The sequence below is a fragment of the Cydia pomonella genome, chromosome 15 (genome assembly GCF_033807575.1).
Source record: "Cydia pomonella isolate Wapato2018A chromosome 15, ilCydPomo1, whole genome shotgun sequence".
NCBI lineage: Eukaryota > Metazoa > Arthropoda > Insecta > Lepidoptera > Tortricidae > Cydia > Cydia pomonella.
Window position 1 is genome coordinate 7,570,332 of NC_084717.1, and position 21,442 is coordinate 7,591,773.

Consider the following 21,442-nt stretch of genomic DNA (forward strand, 5'->3'; position numbering starts at 1 on the left):
CAATATTTAATTTTTATCTTATAAGGCCTTTACGACCGTGTACACTTGCCTTAGTATTAGTATGAGATAATACATTTGCTACTAAACGTCAATATTATCTCGGACGATTGATGTTCGAAATGACATTGATATGTCACAGTTTTCAATTGTTTGGTTGAGTTAAATGTAATGCTGTTACAACAACGCTATATGCAACATTTAATTACTTTTTATAAAAAAGAATATTGAAATTAAAAAAAAAAGTTTTATTTATTTATTAACTATGCCATTTAGTTTCCCTTAACGTTCTTACCGATACCCCGAAGTTAACGGAATTCAATAACAACACGGTGTATTGTTGAAGTTCTTAAGCTTAATCCAGTTTATCTAATATGTACTTACCTATACTTAACTTACATAATAGTTAGTCACGTTTGTTATTCATAGCATTGCAATCTTGTCTTAATTGTATCTTTGTTAGACATTATAGGGCATATAATTAACTAAAGTGTCCGATCGTGTTTTGTTTCTTTCAGGAAAAAATTGCTGTGCACCATGACACATGTTTTCATGAAAGTTATTGTACAGAGAGGTGTGGAGTCGCGTTGTTTGAATTAGCACTACAAACATACTCTTAGCGTGTAAATGTAATGTATCTTGGTGTTCATTGAATCACATACCGTGTCGCCACAAACGATCCAGTGTAAGCGTGATCTGCGATTACGAATAATAGTTATGAGTTTCAAAGTCAAGTTATACTAGGACTGTGCTCACAACCGAGACATGCCAGTAGTAAATTAGGTAGTCGGTCTTAGAGGCGGGGCGTCGCGAACGCGGCGCCTCGATCGGCCGGCAGTCTAGCACGTCGCGCGCTCGCGTGCGATCCTTTCAAGCTGGAGCGATCAGGCCCAGTATGCGTGGACAGCCTGGCGGTCTCCGACGGGCCCGGTGCACCGCTCCGCCCCGTCGGCGAGGTGGCCGCTCGCTCCGAACCCTCCCTACTGCGGCTACTTGACAATGACAAAACCCAAATCAGCCGCGCTTGTGATCGTCTGTCGTCTTTCTGTAAGAAACTCCGACGTACCATCAGTGAGTGTCTGACATCTTCATAACGCCAGTGTCATGTATATCTCGTATAATATCACCGGTATTTCACTGTTGTATCATACATGTATCTCCATTTCAATGTTCTAATGCTGCTTTTGTGTTTTGCTGCGGCGCGCAGGCGACGTGGAAACTCCTAAAAAGGCCGAGCTGGGTACGGAAAAGAAGGGCGCTGCGTCGCGTAAGTGCTAGATGTGCCGCACTTCATTAGTCCAATCAACTTAGGATTTGACCCCGGTAATTGTTCTCCTGTTCGTGGAATCTTTGATTGGGTCGGGACATTGCAACCATTGGACGATGCTTCTACTCTAGAAATAACCGCTATTTTTCTAGAACAGATGCATTTAACTCTTAATTGCAATTCTTCCGACTGACACATGTAATACATGCAATCTTAAATTTAAAATCCAACGCATGTCCTTGGATCTCAACTGTACGGTTTAAGGAATATGTATTGGAATAAATAAATAAGTCAACAAATTACCCTAACGCGAAAATCGAAATTTCGTCATCTGCCTCTATCGCTCGATATGTAAGAGTGATAACTGATAGTAAATGATGTGATGCATATAACGAAATTTCAATTTTAGATTTTCGCGGAAGCCCTCTGGTCTATATTTTCTTTTTATTAGACGGATCTGGAGAATTATTGCCCAGTATAGATACTCCTAGTTGATTGGTAGCTTTAGTTTAGCTCGGTTGTAGTGTCGCCATTTCCTCACAAGTCTCACAACCTTCACCATCTTGTCTGTTCGTGCACCGGCAATGTGGCAATCCTTCACTCGGACTCAGGAATCTAATGCAGTAGCCATCAGATAGGAGCAGTCAAGGTGCTCAAAAGTATCTGACCATGCACTTTAATTTCTTAATAATAGGTGTTTTTTTTGAGATATTTGTGAACACCTTAGTCGTTTAGATAAATCTGATGACGACTGTATGTCAAGTCTTGTAGCTAAAGATGCCACTTTGTTGGTCGTCAAAGCAAAAATGGTGTCTTGGCGCTAACGACATAGATTCTAAATTTTCCAAAGAGTCTTGAGTGCTAATAGGATCATCGCAATATGCTGGATCACTCAATTTCATCTATTTTTTTTTGTTAATGTGTGCTGTTTGTTCTGGAGTTTCTGATCAATTGATGTGGTAGTATATTAGATAAGTCATTTCTAATTTTATAAATGCATCTATGTACTTAGCAAATTGGATTCAATAAGGCAATCGTGTAAGTAGTTCTACTTCATTAGCAAATGCATTTTGCATAGTAGGTATATACTGGCGTGGTCGACATGGAGCCACATTTTATAGGCAAATGAGATAATAATTAATACATACCGGCTTGTCAACTTGCTGTCACTGAGAGGATGGATGTACAATATGTATATGGTATAGGTAATCTAATGATAACTATGGATTTCATTGTACCTATACCCACCCCTAAATTAGACCAGAATGGGAAAGTTAGCAATATTTTTATTAAGCATTAGAAGTTTTTTATTTTATTTTGAAGTTGTCCTCTATGTTATTTTGTTATCTGTTCACTTTGTAACTGTGGATATATGAAAATACCATGTAGGTCTATACTAATTTATAGGTACAACTTCTTTGGTCTTACAAGGCCTTTTCGTTCTCGGTTTGGTACACAAAGATAAGTTCCAGTGTTCCTCAAATTGAACTTTCTGTTTTGTAATTTTTTTAGATACAACAGCCCTTAATTAGTTTCTAAGAATAGGAACATGTATTAAAGTATTATATTTAAACGGTAAGTTTGTGTTTCAAGTTTCTTGTCTTTTCAATTACCACTTTATTTCAACTAAGTTAAACATAAAAGTAGGTACACAGTCAAGCATTAGATTACACACGATTGTAACCAAAGAAATAAGAGCTTAGAAACTAACGCTGCATTTTGTTTGATAAACAGTATAAACACACACCCTCCTCATTTAGTAAGTATTTTGCACATTTCATAGTGAGTCAAACTTCTTAAAACACGACTGATTTCATAATATTATAACAATAGAATTAGAATAGAGCATGTGACGCGCAGTATTGCTCGGCCAAAGCAATACACTACACACCTCCCTTTCAATTGTTGGGTATAAAACAAAGCCTTTTTGTTGATTCTGCCAAACAAGTCCTCTGATTACTCTAGTTGAAAACCGACCGTTCATATGAAAATGCGATGTAATTATGTCAACATATTGAAGGACCGTAGTCTTGAATAGTCAATCAGTGTAATTGTACCGGGGGTTAGAGTGCGAAGTTATTTCTGTTCTCGGAAAAAAGGTACTTCGTCTGTAACGTACCTACTTACTGGAATAAAGGTGCAATTAGGAATCATCCCTGTTGCTACAGACTAAGATATATTTTGCTTGAGCCTGTGTCTTAGTTATTGAGCTCTGTCAGTTAGAGGGTGTCACTTGAAATAGCGTATACGCCTGGCTTATGGGTGCTCCAAACTTTCCAACCAAAGAGTTATAGATAGTGTTACTATCCACTGATAATAATACAATTATTTGTAGCAACACAATAAATAGCCAACCGTAGAAAGCCGAAAGTAAACGATTTAACCGTAATACAAGAACAGAATGAGTCGTAAACATTTGCTGTCAAAACGCTGGATTAGTTTGACAGTGGAACTTAGTACGTTATTGCCTTAAGCATTTGTCAAAACGTAAATGCCGTTAAACTTTATTCTCTTTTATCGTCACTTGCCAAAGGCAAGGTGGTTTTTGGGGCAGCCAACCATTTTTTTTTACAAATGATTACTGTTTTACTGTTCTAAAATCTCTCTAACTCCAATTCTCTAGCTGCTAGCTAAATGGGGTCAATACGAAAATTTCAATTTTCGTTTTTCTTTATTTAAAATTTAACGGATGGCCCAACCCAATCTGCAGAAAGTGTTTTTTTTTACCATCCTACTTGTCAATTTGATATTTGTTTGAACATGAGGGTATTTTTTTTCTGATGTGGTTGTAAAACTCACCTTACTCTATATTATATAGGAAAACAGAAACTAGTCTTTATGTAAGTATACAGGATTGTAGGTATACCACACTTGACATTTCTCTAGCTTCCTGCTGGCCGCTACGGCTACTTCGAAGTGCAATGTACCGAAACTTCGTCTTCACTTTCCAACTATTACTAACACGTGATTTTGATACACGCTAACCATGTGCAGTTGGATTACATTCATTATTTTAATTTTATCAGCTAAACCGTAACAATAGCTTATAGTGTACTGTAACTTAGGTACTTTTACTTATACTGTTCAAAATTAACAAATGAATATGTATAATATTGAATTAAAATAGAAACTTTTTTACTATTCACCTTGCCAATTTCATTATAAACATTTTCAATTGCTTGAATACGATTCAAATACAAATAAATTTACGGACAATTTGAGATAACCGTTATTAAAGATATTAACGAGTGTACATAAATATAAACTCGAATGAATAATATGATAAACAAGGGAGTATAGTGTCGCTTGGTCTTGCGTCAATAAAGGTTGCTAAGGGTGTGGTGTGCCTTGTGGTGTTTTAGGGCGCGTATGACTGATTCCCGCTCATACAAAAAAATGTCTGGCGACATTTTAACAAGCTTTTATTTAACTTGCCAGCAAGTTCTCAATACCGACAAACAAGTATATTAATGTAAACCAAGATCGAAGGCGGAGTAAAACAACGCAGATTAGCCAACTAGAAAGAATCGTCTCGATTGGTATCGAGTAGTAGATAATAATAGATGATTGTTTGAGAAAGACTGTCTGCAATAAAACCTGTTTTCGAACATGACATTACTCTTATCGGGTATCTCATTTATGGCGATAAAGACGTAGACATGACCAACATGCGGGCTCCTAAAACATGCAACAATGAACTATTTTTCTAGTGTTTTTCGTACTAAGTTTACCTGTAAAGTCAATGTCGAAGACTCCATCCTTCAATCGATTAGTCTGCAAGGTAACTTTGGAGTTTATTGGTCGATCGTAATTTATTTAGAGGTGTTACCCTGGGCGCACCCCGCTCCTGAGTTAACTTCTACGCTGTACTGTACATATAACATTTTATGGCGCTTTTACGTACTTACCTACTCGCAAAGTCAGGTAAACTTCGTAACTTTAGTATTGGCAGAATTCTACTAGTTTTCTGAATGCGAATTGCCTGCGTAGGAATACTTGATTACAACGTATGTTGTAAATGTAAATCTTGCTGATCTGTTATTTAAATGCTTACATTTTAGAAAATACGAGGATATAACGGTATTAGCAAATAATTACTGTCATTCTTATCAATCAATCAATATTTACGAGACATTGGAACGAAAAATCCATGACATGATATGATTGATTCACTCCTTTGTGAAAGTAATACAAAACAATTTTCTAATAGGTCTGTCATTTTTATTCATAAACCTTGTTCATCTCGTATGAAACAAACAGTTCTTCTCTAGTCTCACTCTTCAGAATACATTTCCGATAATACTACTTGAATATAATTTAGTTAGAAATAGTTAGATTGATATACGGCTAGGCTACGGTGACTGCTTACCATCAGGCGCGCCATATGCTTGTTTGCCACCGACGTAAAAAAAAAAGGTATAATGTATGATCAATTGATCACCCGGACAGTCAGTATTATTAGGTACGATAAAAAATACACGTTATCTGCTCTGCGGTCAATTATCTCACATCTACTAGTTCCACTACCTAACAAAACAACTGAAGATGCACGATCGATCAAAATCAATCTTTTGATTATTGTCCAATATGAAATGGGTAACTAAACCTATTGCAATTTTACAATTCATGTTTACGATCAGAACAGCGGATGCAGTTCTCAACAGGCGTAATATGGTTACGCTTAACAGGTGATAAACGATAAATAACGCATGCTACATAATTACATGGAGCATTCTGCAAACAGTTACGGAGGTGATTTACGTTTTATCTTGTATACCTATACTTAATCTGCACCTCGAGTCCACCTGTGTTTGATTCAGTCTGTGACAGTTTCCCGCCTTTCTTTCGGTGGGATGGATTTCCTCGGGGAGTGTTTGTCTATTCTCAGGGCTCAAGGGGTGAAAAGGCAAGTTCGGCCAACAACTACTTACATCATGTATTCAAATCTAAATATGTTTCATATTCTTACTATAGGTAATACTTGTCACGCGCAAACCGCAAGCATCATTAAATAAGAGTTAATTACCGTGCTAGTCGTGACGATGCAGTATTTAAGACGTTTTATAAATATGTATAATCAAAATTTAGATTCTAAATATTCTACTAATCTATTTAAAGCAAAATATTGTTGGGAAAAAAATCCTGTAACTGCTACGTATATATAGATTTTCCAGAAGAGGATTTTCTCGGGTAAATGGAAATGAATAGTCCTCTCGGGACTGGAGAAAAAACGAATTCCATTTAAACAAAGTTACTGGAAATATTGTCGCTAGTAAAGACAACCTCCGGGCACCTAACCACTAAAATAACCAGCGGTGGCCACATGGTTCCATTTTTATCACTTATCACTATGCCCGTCACTTTCGCGCTTACATACTTGTTAGAACGTGACAGGCATGGTGACAAATGATAAAGAGCCGACCATCTCAGCCCTACAGATGTATTATCTATAATGTCAATAATTATTTAGTAGATTAGTTGTCTTTGTGTTAAAACTAACCCAAACTTTCCGATTTTTCCGTTTAATTTGTCTGGATTCAAAGAGCCCATTTCGAGAATTTCATGATTTGTTTTCATTCCAACAATAAATCGGGAGAGTCGACGTAAAATTGGGCTCATGTTACAAATCCCCTAACAGGAGATAAAGATTATAACCAAACGGCCTTACCTAAACTAAACTAGTTCGAAGTCCGTGGTTGTCGTAGGTCCGCAGTAAAGTTATGCTGCAGGTTTTCAGGAAATGAAAGATTGTTCGTAACTGACAATATTCATGTCACTTTAAAATAACGGTATCATAGTCATGTCTAAATCATGTTGTTTTGTATTCCTTTCTAAAATCGTTATATTCTTTAGTTGTTCATAACTTATTTGAATTAATCTTATTTCTCAAACATGCTCGGAAATGGTCGCATATTGTTCGTAAATTGAAATTTGAAAACGCAAAGTGCCTAAATTTATTCTTTTCAAGGAAATAAACGATTATATAATAATGTTATGAAAACTTATTTTTTCCGCTGCGTTAACTATTTAAATTCTGCATTTGCTAAAAATTCGCAAGACCAAGGAAAAGTCGCATTCAGCCAACTGAAACAATTCGTTCAACCCAACCAGACAAATATAAATGTCAAATTATCGCAAACTCTAGTCGCTTAGCAGCGCCGAAAGGCGCTTCGCGGTGCGCGCGCATTGACGCATGCGCGTGAGTATATTTAGTGTCTATGGAAATATAAATAAAAACATATTCAAAAAAAGGAGAAAAATTAATTCGTTGTGCAAAAAGTTATCATTTCGTTATTTTATAAATACTATTGAAATGAGTTCAAGCGACGAAAATGACAGAGATAGCACACCGCCTCATTTGGAAGCATATGCAAACTTAGAAATGAACAACTTGCTTACTGCTAAGGTGCTAAGTCAAGCTGTTCATACTGTGGAAGGAAAGCAAAAATGCAAGCACCTTTTCTAAAAGTGTGTTTTTAGTGTAATTCAGTAAGCAACCGAAAACCAAGAAGCCATCTACGATATGGGGCATATTCTATGCTCAAATGTACAATCCTGATTAAGCATGACATTAATATCAAATCACAAATAGTTTGAGAAAAACACCATGTATATACCTCAATGGAAACAGGCATTTTCCGGCTCGACAAACATCGGCCTGGCATCTAGGTACCTCCTCAGAAAATGCCTTTCTTTCCATCCCTCGGCAACAACTATTTTTGGGCTACTTGCCTTGCCACGTCTCGTAATGATTATGATTGTAATGATTATGCAATATATGCTCGTCTGTTACACGTGCCGAGTTAAATATTCAAAAAATGGTCAGAGACATTACCATAACAAGGGGGCTTATTTTGTATAAAAGTCAACAGTTTTTGTATTACAAATTGGAAGGAATGAACAATACTAAGTTTTGTGCATACTTATGAGCGGTCATTCATTTTTGATCATCTGTCTTTGAATTCTTATTATGTTTCAAGTTCTGTGTTACGTCCGTCTTTGGATATTAATTTTAATACCTTCATTATGTCGCTTGACGGCGCAAAAGTATTTATTATCTTGTATTAAGCACATTACTATTCATTTCATTTAGTTTACTCTTTTTTAACGAATAGCACGATTGATTATATCCGCCTCAGGCAGGTTAGGCTAGGTGATATTTTTAAACGTCTGCAAATAATCTAAGGGCGTAGCCAGCCATTGAACTAGTGGGGCACAAGTTGATATCGCCGGAGGCCTTGCAGAGGCAATATATGCCTACTGTATGTGTAAAATTTGAGCTCCACTGCCCTCCCGGCTTGTACCTACCTACGCCCCTGTAGTAATCACTGCAAAAAGCTAACTCAACTTGCAAATTGATTTCCTGGACTGGATGTTTAGAAAATATCAATATCATAACGAAACAATCTTCAAACGCTTGTTCGCTTGCCATTTAATTTCAGTCCAATTTTAGGTCAGGATACGGTAAGGATATATCAAAATTTACCGCTTTCGCACAGGTGCACAAGGAAATACCTGAATTTTTTCCACTTCCCACAAGTTTCCTGTTTATAAAATAACTGAGAACAAAGATATTGTTTTGATTTGGAGGCCAAGTATATATGAATACAAGAATGTAACGCATTTGCAAACAATATAGGCAATTAGTAATGTAATATGCTAGCGAGTTGCGGAATTGTCAACGCGATCAGATTCGTAGCTAGATCCCGTGGTACGAGTAGGTAGAAGAACTGCGTGTGCAAAGCATCTTTACGTAACTACGATGCGTCGATTACACTCCGAGTTGAAGGCTTTCAGACCACACGACTGGCGGACCAGAATATAACCTGGCTTCCGGTTGTTATTATGAATGTCGAAGTTACGCCATAATACCTACTAAACAAAATGTTTTGTAAATAAACTGGATGGTCGCTGCACTAGTGGTGGTCTGTATTCGTCACGTGCCTTCTAACTTCTAATGAAATATTGCTTGCTATTCATCACTCCTTCGCATAGTCTTTGAAACTGTTCATACTTTCTAGCGCATTTCACCAAAACAGCTTTAATTACTAGTTTCAAGGGAGCTTACATTATTTTATGACGTTTCTAATGTTTCTATTGATGCGGTTCACGTGGTTGTACTTTAAATCACACCGTGAATTTTACCGCGTAAGTGCCATACCTACAGAGACAGTTTCGTAATACGAACAATTTATCGAATTGATGCACCAAGATAAGGCCTGTTTGTATATTTGTTTGACATGTTTTTTAACGGACCACGAAAAATGACATTTACTCTAGATGGTTACCTTTTCTAAATACATTTATATTTTACATATTTTTTTATAAAAATCTAAAATCGGGGTTATAGATAACCACGTGTAAAAATGATGTATAATACATGGATGCGAGCCATGCCTATAAATTATTCTGGTATAATGGAATCAGTCGGTGAGTTGTTTAAGTATAAAAAGAAACATTTAGGTATAATGGAATGTACTAATTGTTAACGATTAAAGTTACATGTATCGACAGTCGTTTAGTTTCGTAAATATTAATTTAAATTAACATGTAAAAATGATCCTTATATGTGAAGATGTAAAAGAACTAACACATATCTAACTTTAAATACAAGCAACGGTTGACTTTCCGCCCTTCCCTACGAAAACTTTGCTTTCTTGAGTTATTGCTCCTCTAAAATATTTTTTCTACGAATATTGACGAGGTGTAGGACGTGTTAGTGTAGGTACGACGTAACGACGCTTATATTACGGAACTGTAAACAATTTGGTTAATCAATCATAGCAAAACGAATCAGCATTATCACATTATTATTTTTCAAAGAAACACAATTTATAAGTTAAAGGAAATATTTGGGTTTAAGTTTTTGTAGGGAAAAAACACCGACTCAATTTCTCTCTTACAAAGGTGGTTTATAAGTTGTCAAGCCCCAGGCACGCATTACAGTGAAATGGATTCATTTGCGTCACACACTCAATTGCATTAGAGAGGCCATTCAATCCTTGCGTAAGCAATTCCGTTGTAAATACAAGATTAAAACCAACTAAGTCTATTCTCAAATGCGATTTTGACGTTTCGAGATCGTTACCCCTAGTGTAAATATTTTCGACAGCGAAACGTGACGTACACGTTTGCGTTAAGTGTCATTTTGTATGAGATTTTTGACTTTCCAAAACGTCCCGCTTGGCGCGCTGTTCAAAAACCCATACAAAATGAGACTTAACGCAAACGCGTACGTCACGTTTCGCTATCGACTAAATTTACACTAGGGGTATGGACCGAAAAACGTACTGAATGTATAAGATTTACATGTACAGTCAACGTCAAATACTTTGTAACAAACAAAGTAGCCAAATAGTTCGGTACACCATATATTTAGTATGGTGTACCGAACTATTTGGCCACTTTGACTGCTACAAAGTATTTGACGCTGACTGTACCTATTACCCAGCTAAAAGTGTGTGGGCGCAATGCGCTGATAATCACATTTTCAATTATTTATAAGGGCCTTTCTAGTAAACCAACCCTTCTTAGTCCCTTATTTATTCGTAAATTCGTAGGTATTCGTAATCGTTCGTTTTGTCTCTGTTCGAAATTTCGTGAAATACAATTTAAAACGACGCTTAATTAGCGTGCTTTTTTTCAGCTGCATATATGTCGTAGTATTTCTTGTTTGATTTGAAACTTACATAATACGATTTGTAATTTTCCAATAACGGTCAAATGCCATTGGAACTAATCCATTATAGGTTTGACGCAAGCACTAAATAACTATGAACATGTATATAATCAATCTAATTCGACTTGTATTCATAAAAAGGTGATCGGGTCGTGTGGTGACCTAGATTTGCGTACCACAAATGGCTATTTACCATATAAGATGACCGACACTTGCTATTTATATAAGTGGTTGTAGAGTACTAGCCGCGAGTAGCGCCGTCCAATTGCATCCCACACTATAAGATACCATCCCATATTTATCCCTAGATTCGAATGAATTTTATACGCACATGCCTACAATTAAATATCTTGATAATTGTCTCTGGCCATGATAATAAATCGTTCATTTATGGGTTGACAAAGTAATTATGGTGGCGCGAATTGTCATTGTCAGGAGATAGGTAATTATTAAGTTTGTGGAATTGAAGATAGGAGCAAGGTCATAAACGTGTCCACGTAGCAGATGTAGTACCTATGTACCCTACTTATATATGAGCATTTAAATGATGCGTGATGAGAGCTTTACTGGTGTTCTTAAATTAAACGCCCGCTAATGATTGCTAGTCTTTAGCTGTCTTTCAGTTCAGAAAGTAAGAAAATGTTTTATAATGTGTCCTAGTGGGACGTAATAAATGGCATACTAAACGGCTCTATATCTTTTCCAGGCAAGGACGGCTCAAAGGTGACGACTGTGGTGGCGACGCCGGGGCAAGGCCCCGACCGGCCGCAGGAAGTGAGCTATGCTGACATGAAGCTCATCGGTAACGGCAGCTTCGGCGTCGTCTACCAGGCCAAACTATGTGACACCGGCGAGCTCATTGCCATAAAAAAAGTGCTCCAGGACAAAAGGTTTAAGGTAATGAACATTCACGTGTTACGTGGCTTGACTTGTGCTCGTTCTGGCATTTCGATGGAATGTATGATAAATGATGGAATTAGGCAGGTTATATTTAGACATACCGAATGGTGGGTAAGGTGTTCGACTTTTGACACCTGATAATAAATGAAAATGACGCACGGTAGTTGCCAGGAACCAGAAAACACAGTCCACAGATAGCAGTGGTTTTTAGAAAAGGCGTGTCTTCATCAGTAGACACAATTTATATCAATTAAAGCACCAAACAAAGTGCACTACACGAATTGATACATTGCATCAGTAATGTTTCTTGGGTCAACATTAATAACTATAGCTACTAGTAAACAAACATTACTTTAGCAGTTATAAGCCCATTCTTTCATATCATGACCCACAAATAAAATACTTTCATTGGTTTCACGGGGCAAAATAACAGCAATAAAAAAGTTGCTCGACCCACATATTGCCACGTCTGTCTCGACCTGTGGCGTGGCTAATTGCACTGGCCGGGCTATTGCCGGCGCCTGTTCGTGAAATTGTTTAGTTACGCGACGTAACGTATTTAAGCCTTCGGTATTCGGTAAAAACCTATCGATCAAATGTTGGTATTTTCGGGGCCATATATCATCGAGAATTTAACTAAATGAAATCTTGTAACCTTTTAATATTATATTATCCCTAGTTGAAGTTCTGAAACGGAGGAATTACTTAATGGCACGATCATATAAGGTTCGTTCTCTAGAATTTGTTTACGAAAACACTGCCAATCGCCCGATCATAACTCGTCCTAATCAACTTTCAGACATATGGAAACGATATAACAATACAAAATGGTATGATCGGGTGGAACAAAACATATTTTTATTACGCAGTAAAATGTATAGATAGGGGACCGGAAACCTAATTTTGTTTCGAGATATAATATATTTTCCATCGTGCCGTATCGTATAAATAACTAATTTTACTTATACGGAATCTCTAGTATCGACCAGAGCATCGTCTAAATCAGTTTTTCCGCCAACTGGCCTGGGTGTAATTCAAGCACATAAGCCAAACTAAAAAAAATCCTGCAAAACATTTTTTGTTCCGTTAAAATGAAATATAAATGTATCATTGTTGTGATCAGTTAACTGGTCGCCTTGAGCCGTTTTTATACCTGCCGTAGTCGCCTTGTGTATTTTTTTCTATTGTGATAGGCATTATTATTTAAACTACTTCTTTATAGCATAAGTTGAACACTATTGAATAGATTCAATAGTTAATGTACATAATATATATTGTGTAGATAAAATGGTATTTTAATCGTTACAGAATCGAGAACTTCAAATTATGCGACGGCTGGAGCACTGTAATATTGTTAAATTGAAATACTTCTTTTACTCTAGTGGAGAAAAGGTGAGTGATAATTTTTGTAGATAATACTTATAGTTAAAATATTTACTATGTGATTATTTATTACGAATGATATTAACATTATGTGTATAATAAGTCAGAGATATAAGAGTTATAGTAAAAACTGCAATCTTCTTCTTTAACTCTTTTATTTCTGCTAATATTGTGACTATTTAGGGGTTCCGTATCTAGAAAATGAATATCTATTGTAGCTTAGCATTTTACAAGACTCGTTTAGCGATAAGTTCAGAAACAACAGTAACAAATGTAACTTTCATCAACTCGTAACCGCTTTAATGTCTCTAAATCAAGAAAAAGTTATGTTAAACCTAATAGTTTGTATGCAGTCATAGATATTTATAAAGCAAACAAGTATGTAGAGTAATTTCAATAATATCACAATTGAATCAGTCAGTGAACATATTTTCCCGACAGCCACGCAACCGCGTCCAGGCTAAACTCTATGTATGTATTCTGTATGCTGTAATATAGGCAACTAGCATGATCGAAGATATGCACGGATATGATGTTCGCCTTTTTATCGCTGCGGTTAAAACGTCCGTCACCTTCCGAATGAAACGACGAACGTTTACTCACAGTGATAACTGATTTAAACGCGACTTTATAGGCCCGACGACGATCGATGGTACGGAACCCTCGGTGCGCGTGCCACTAGATCTACTGTACTTTAAAATGACCGGTTTTTAAGCTTGTGTTATTTGTGTGTTTTATTTGGGGGAAGGCGGCAGTGCCCGCAGCAGTCAGTACGTTGTTAAGCGCAATGCAGTCTATTGAAGTCACAGTATGTCTCTAAACCAATCAGATTGTTGCGCTAGTGTGCTAACGCACAATTAGCTCCAGACTCTTGGCAATGGTTATCGAGAAATAAACAAGTATTCTAATTAATACTAATCTCTACACCGTGATCTGGGGAGGTACTGCGCGGATTTAACTACCTATCGTTGAGAAATTAGTAGTTATTTTTAGTCATTTACAATGCACAAGTTACCTCTTAACAGTTTTGTTGTATACGACGTTAAGTGCATGCTGTAATATCACTTGGAAAATATAAGTTTATCGTACAAATAGTTAATAATTGTCATCAATACTTTAAACATTATCAAAATGTGTAAAGCTTTAATATGTTAAAATTTATTTTAATTATGCCCCTATGTATTGTCAAATCGAAATACTTTACCAACATTTGCAAGGTACCTCTCAATCACGGTGTATACCCGATTTCTAGTATACAATAGTAAAAGATTACTCGGTAACCAAGCACGCCAGTCGAGTTTTACGCAGACAAGATCCCGTCATAAACCATTTTCAAACAGCTTTACATTTGGAACGGATGAAGCCACGGATCTACATCATATCATGACCGACAATGCATTTGGACTATAATATCAATCATTTTTCCCGTGCTTGCTTGTTTTTTTGTTTCCTGTGACTGCTTTGAAAGTCATCGCCATTTCAAATACTGAATACCTACACAGTAGCTCAAAGTAAACTATCATTATATATCTCGGAAAAAGCTAGAGCCAAAAACCTTTGGAAGAAATCCAAATCTTTGTCCTCTCAAGGATGCGTTTCTCACATTTCCTAAATATGTATATACTTCGTCAAATGAATCATGTAAGACAAAGAAATCCACCTAGAATGCTATTCACTAATCATACGGTCACGCGACTAACAATAAGGGTTGTTTTATTCTCTTTTTGTGATTTTGTATGAGTTTTCACGCGCCTAACATTACTTCTCTATTCGTGAGTTGGTAATAATGTATTTAAAAGGACTTTGGCTAACTAAAACTGAACTCCCTATACTCTGACTTGAGATTGGATTCGATTCATTTTTAATCCGAAATCTTATAGTCATAAAAAATACACGATTGGTTTTATCTTTTTACTAATTTTACAATCTACATACCTTACATGTATTTTTTTTACTTTTAGTTACCTACGGTCTTCGAGGTTGATATGTTATTTTTAACACGCAATGTCACCGTAACAAGTAGTAGGTTTTATTTTTGTAATCGAGTTTGTAAATCAGAGTATAGATTACGCTGTTACACCGTACGTCATATATTGACCAATGGAGTTATCGCGTTGCCGGTTCAACTTTTGTTAGCTAGACTCAAACAATAATTGTTGGTAAAATAAATTAGTCGAGGCCTACAATCTCAAAATAGATCTTCAACGTATGTACATAGAATGATAAAGCCTAGAAAGTGGATACCAGCATCCGGTGTGAAGCCAATATTACTAAGTCTATTTTGACATACCACTCAATTAAGGTAAGAACGAAAGATACGGAGATAGCCGTATTCGGTCTCAACTTTTTAACAGGTCGTCTTTTTTATAAATGTTTCTAGGCTTTAATATTCGTAGGTACATGGTACATTAGTTATTTAAGAGTTTGAAAGGCACCTTTTAACATTGTTTTTGCGTTTGCAGAAGGACGAAGTGTACCTGAACCTGGTGCTGGAGTATATCCCCGAAACTGTGTATAAAGTGGCACGTCATTACTCCAAAGATGAACAAACCATACCCATTAGTTTTATAAAGGTAAGGCCTTAAAATATTACCAAAATTTGATGGGAAAGAAGTCCGAATCCCATACGAAGAGGCTATCGTATAAGATAGAATAGACGTATATCACTAAAGCGTCGTAATGCGCGTTGTTTACTTTAAAACGCCCATAGGATAGAACTCGATATTGCTCTGTGTATGAATTTACTTCCAATTTACGATGAAATATGAATCGTTGGTCAATTACGAAACCTGTTAAATAGGTAATTTATTTATGGACTGCAGACCCTGCAGTGGTATTTTTAGTTAGATCGATACGTTTACTGGACTGCGCGACACCAATAATGGGCCGATATTTTTCTCTTTTGTCGCTATACTATGTATAATAAAAGATATTTGTTGTTTTAAAATGTATATTCATGTTAGTTAGTCTAAAACTCTTGAACTTCGTAAGACTTGTGTGCAAATTAGGTCGAGAGTCTAGGTGTGTTCTTACTTGACTTGTTGAATTGATGATACAATATTAAATAAATATATTGTAGTCTATTAGGTGGCATCGCAAATAGATATCTTTATAATGAAATGCTCGTTAGTGCTTAAAATTTAGTCGAGTTTACTAAATGTTAAATATAATAGAACTGTATTAAAAACAGTGTTGCTTATTCGAAAATTATCTTTTTTTTCCTTTTTTAACCCTTTATTAAGGTTGTGGTCTTGATTTCAATATAAATTATATTCATAATCATTTGATTTTAGGGGCTCATAAGGAGTAGAGATACCAGTCTAGAATAACTTAATTATTTTTTAACAGCATTTGATCGGCAATTCTTGACGTCATATGAGAGATGGATTCATCAAAAATGTCCACTTCACAGTGTACTTCAGCGTACAAAAAAGTGTTAGGTTTACCGCAAAACACGGAAATAATCTCGTAGTAAAAAGTCGTTAGAATCATCATGAAGGTCCAATGGATTATGAACTCTATATCTATGAACAATAGATTAGAAGTAGATCTAGAATCCGTAGACCGCCAATCTCCCGTTTTGGTAGAGAAAGTTTTAAGTCTAATTATAAGTCAAATAATAGATAAAAGCCCCTGGAAACGGTAATTTAGAGTGAAGGTCAAATTATAAAACACCGCTTCCATATTTTCCAGCTGTACATGTACCAGTTGTTCAGAAGTCTGGCGTACATCCACTCGCTCGGCATCTGCCACCGGGACATCAAGCCACAAAACTTACTGCTGGACCCCAAGACGGGCGTCCTCAAACTGTGCGACTTCGGCTCGGCGAAGCACCTCGTGCGCGGCGAGCCTAACGTCTCGTATATCTGCTCGCGTTACTACCGCGCGCCGGAACTTATTTTCGGCGCTATAGATTATACCACTAAAATTGGTGAGTATTTTACATTTGGTATCTTTATGCAGACTTTCAGCTTTGTTATGCCATAAGAAACTTGACTCAAAACTGGCGCTCTCAACTCTATACTATGTCAAAAATTCAAAACTCTTTGATCTCCAAGAACCTTTCATAGTGAGTTCTCGTGCCTATAGGACCAAAATAACCTACATGCTTTCATGTAAGGTTTGATAGATAGTACCAATGGTGGTGGTACGTGACATTTCAATACATTGCCCCAATAAAAAAAACGTTAAAACTGTACTTGAAACTATTAAACTCTTAGAAAACCTATTATGTTTAAAAAAATATAATACGTACTTATATGTACAGTCCGTTGAATGTGCTACTGTTAATGCACAATACAGGAACAAAGAGCGATTCATTATCGCAGCTCAAGTGTTGCGGTCGTAGATGTGCGCTGGGATACAGGGGTGTCAGTGTCATATATTATGGCTTGGGCAATATAAGCCTAGTAAACAAAATTGTTGGAAAGTTACGTCAATCGTTTGTTAAGGGTGTTTTATTTAGCCAAGAGTACTTATTACTGTGATCGCTAAAGGTTGTATTATAATGTTGTGCAAAACATAAGTAAAGAAGTCGTTAAAAGTAGACTCCTCAGGTAGAATATATTATAACAAAGGTCGTCGTAACTCAATGACATTGCTCTTTAAGAAAATAAAAAAGTGTATGTAATGGGTATAGTGTTTATTAATGAGCGATTTGTTTGCGCCGCATTCCAGACGTGTGGAGCGCGGGCTGCGTGGTGGCGGAGCTGCTGCTCGGCCAGCCCATCTTCCCGGGGGACTCCGGCGTAGACCAACTCGTGGAAATCATCAAGGTATTGACGGTGTATTCCTTATTATTTCACTTGAGCAGCTGTTGGAACTCTTAACTCGCAAGAAACGTTCGTGTAGATACAGATCGGTACCCCTAGTGTAAATTTAATGGATATCATAACGTGACGAACGCGTTTGCGTCAAGTCTCATTTTGTATAGGATTTTGAGTTTCCGAAACATCCCGCTTGGCGCGCTCTTTCTAAATCCAATACAAAATGAGATTAAACGCAAACGCGTACGTCACGTTTCGAAATCGAGTTTATTTACACTAGGAGTACTGATTGGATAAAAAAAAGCAGATATTTATCGATTGTCACTGATACTTCATATTGCCGGAGAGTATTTTTTCCGTAACACTCGCCCGCGAAGAAAATCATCGCTATTGCTACAGGCTTATAAACTTTGAAAAAATCTACCAAGTATTTTGCGCCACATGATAGAAAGATATAAACGCTAGTATGTATATAGAAAGAGTACCTTCCTAACCCTCTTTTTCATAACATGAAGCAAATCCATCAGATCATAATAAAGTGTTAGCTAATAATTTCCTACTTTCTACTGCCCTATTATTTTTATTGTACAATAATATTCTTTTTCCAGGTCTTAGGCACTCCCACGCGGGAACAGATCAGAGAAATGAACCCGAACTACACAGAATTCAAATTCCCTCAGATCAAGAGTCATCCATGGGCGAAGGTGAGTTTTCTTACCAATATTGTTTTAATATCATAGTTTCAAACTACATTATAGCACATCGAGACTATAAAGTTTAAATATATGTTTTATGTGTAGATTAGTTAGACTCATTAATTTATAATGGATTGACGTAAGTAGATGCACGATCTTGATACAATGTTCAAGCGTTTTGTTGGCTATTTGGTAAGAAGGCGAGCACTCTAGGGAACAGTTTTTAACTGAACGATCATTACGTGTTTTATCCTGTTTATATGAAATATTTATTAATCGTATAAAATGTGTATAGTCGATGAAAAAAAATTGTGCCTCCGAGTTTGACAGCTAAAAAGAAGCCAGTGCACGTCGCCATATGTTTTGTGATCACTGAATCGTCGAATCTCAACTTCTGGCAACCAAAAGTGCCGCGTAATGTACGGAGTACATTAAGCTGTCAAATTCGAAACACGTCTTTGTCTTAGACTTTATACAACTAATAAAAAAATAAGCCACAGTTTCATTGAAATCGCATGCAAATTTAGTGTATAGGGCAGAAAAACATATATGATAACCCTGAAAAGGTAGCTGTATTTTGAAAGTATCAGATGGTACAATTCTTGTTTTTTTTTTTCAAATAGTCTACAAAACGTATGGACACCATATTATAGTCACAGTATATTATATTTATGTATATGATATTGCGCCGTCATTGCAGTATATGTTGGAGCGAATGACCATGCCCAAGAATCTCACTGACCACCAGCGCCTTCGAGTAAGACACTGCTCGTTGCTAAGTGCCATCATTCGATACATTACTAAAGCGCCTTGGCAATGATTCGTCATCCTTTTAAAGGCCTTTGCACACCGGCTGCGTGTGCGTTGTAATATACATATCCTAATGAGAGGTACACCGTGTGTGTGCACGGTTCCAACATTTTAGCGCACACACGCGCACGTGCACGCTTACGCATACGCATACGCAACCAGTGTTCTCTGGCCTTAAAACTTTGAGAAAACCGTGCTCAAATGTATTTTTTATACGGCAATTGCTGTATGACTATATCCATTAGTTATAATAATAATGTAGACAGAGATTGTTTTTAATTCGTTTACCATCGACACGAGCCGAAACTGAAGTCTGAAAAACAAAGGAATTTGATTTGACCTCATTTCTAATATCAGTCCAGATGACGTTTTATACAAAATTAAATGTAAATTGCAAACAGTGTGATCAAATGCCGCAATATCGGTCGTAACATGCGGTTCCTGAACACATCATAGAGAGCTTATAATGTGTATGTAGATAAAGTAGTGTATGTAACTCTACATAATTAGGCATTATAACACTCGTGTGATGTTTTTATGAGATTCACTTTCAGCTCGTTTCATAGCTTACGAGTACACTCGTATTTTAATGTATTTCATTATGTAGCAGATCACGTCGGGGACAGTGCATTACCGCGTAATTAACAAATGCTGTAAGGTCCAATTACCTTTTACATTGTTTGAATTTTGAACTCTTTCGACTGATAGTTGCGCGGTATTGCAGTACCTATCCCCGACGATAAACTACTATTATGGTTTCGCCACTATTGATTTGCCACCTAGATGGTTGACGTTTTAAAAACAGACGTTTATTACAATTAGCAAGTTGTAATTCATATTCAGCCTTTTAAATAACAGTTAATATTTATGATTATTATGTGAACGTGGACATTGCCAATTTGCTCAATTAATACACATTTGAAACGACCATTTTATCGTAGAAGTAAAATAAAATCATTGTATTGAAGTTTCTTTACCTACTTAATCATCATTGTATGTAAATGAAGGCATTTAGTGTCAGTTGCTACATGGCCTTTGGCATGAATTGGAGACCTACAGTCGTTCTAATGTTTTGAAACTGTCAAATGGAATGGGGATGGCAATGCTGATTCATTGAATGTACCTATTGATTGAATCCCACTTGGATATATCGCCGGCCGAACGTAAGATTAGGCTGGTCGTAATGTTCCTGTGTAATGTTTTGACGTTAGTCACATTAAACCAATAGATAGGTAGGATAGGTTCGTTAGATTGCTTCAGATGCGCTAAGGGCAAACTCTCCAGATATAGGAAGTCGACACAGGGGACTAGACAAAGATTTTAACGTTTTACGATATGCCTAAGAATTTCACCATCTGCCTGATCTTACGATCCGTTGCTACATGTGTGACTGCGGCTGGCAACATGTTCCACTTTGTCGCTTGCTATAAAGACGCCTTGACAGGTTATTCGTATAAATGTACAAGCAAATCTCCTCCTTATGGCAGGAGACAAAGTGGGACTTTTGCCGGCCGCGATCATATATTATAGAAGGTTATGTAATTCATAATTTTTTATTGCATTAAAGAGAGTACAAAAGGCCATCACAATCTCTCGAGATCCAGCACGCAATATATATCTTATTGTACTTATATAACTTAAAACTACAAACTAAATTAATTTTGCTTTGACTTTGAAAATATAGGTATTGCGCCCTAGTCGCCCTACCTGTAATTACGGCTGTCCTATCTTAAATTCAACTCTGGCTACGGCCCCGCTTGTAACTTGGCCCTGTGTGTAGTAGGTCCTATATACCTATATCATTATTTTTTTAACGTTGACTGTACATTAGTGCAATAGAGATCGGTTATAGCGTATCACGCTATAAGGGACCGCGCATTGTTGACGCTTTTTTAACTGTAGGTCTAATAGTAGTGTAAATAGCCCAGCAGTTGCCATCCCTATG

The 21,442-nt window shown here is 36.7% G+C and overlaps 1 protein-coding gene across 12 annotated transcripts in view; it reads left to right on the top strand.

The window, feature by feature from the left end:
• LOC133525683 (glycogen synthase kinase-3 beta) overlaps positions 1–21,442 on the top strand; it is a 45,210-nt gene that overhangs the window by 17,303 nt on the left and 6,465 nt on the right. For 2 of the 12 annotated variants that reach the window (XM_061862017.1, XM_061862018.1), the window contains exons 2-10: positions 1,205–1,264; positions 11,650–11,840; positions 13,152–13,235; positions 13,975–14,034; positions 15,689–15,799; positions 16,920–17,157; positions 17,904–18,001; positions 18,601–18,696; positions 19,388–19,444. In XM_061862017.1, coding sequence (XP_061718001.1) covers positions 1,205–1,264; positions 11,650–11,840; positions 13,152–13,235; positions 13,975–14,034; positions 15,689–15,799; positions 16,920–17,157; positions 17,904–18,001; positions 18,601–18,696; positions 19,388–19,444 — 995 coding nt within the window. Of the gene's footprint in view, positions 1–820; positions 1,069–1,204; positions 1,265–9,543; positions 9,695–11,649; positions 11,841–13,151; positions 13,236–13,974; positions 14,035–15,688; positions 15,800–16,919; positions 17,158–17,903; positions 18,002–18,600; positions 18,697–19,387; positions 19,445–21,442 lie in introns of those variants that run through there. The other 10 variants (XM_061862022.1, XM_061862023.1, XM_061862029.1 and 7 more) reach the window with 9 other exon arrangements.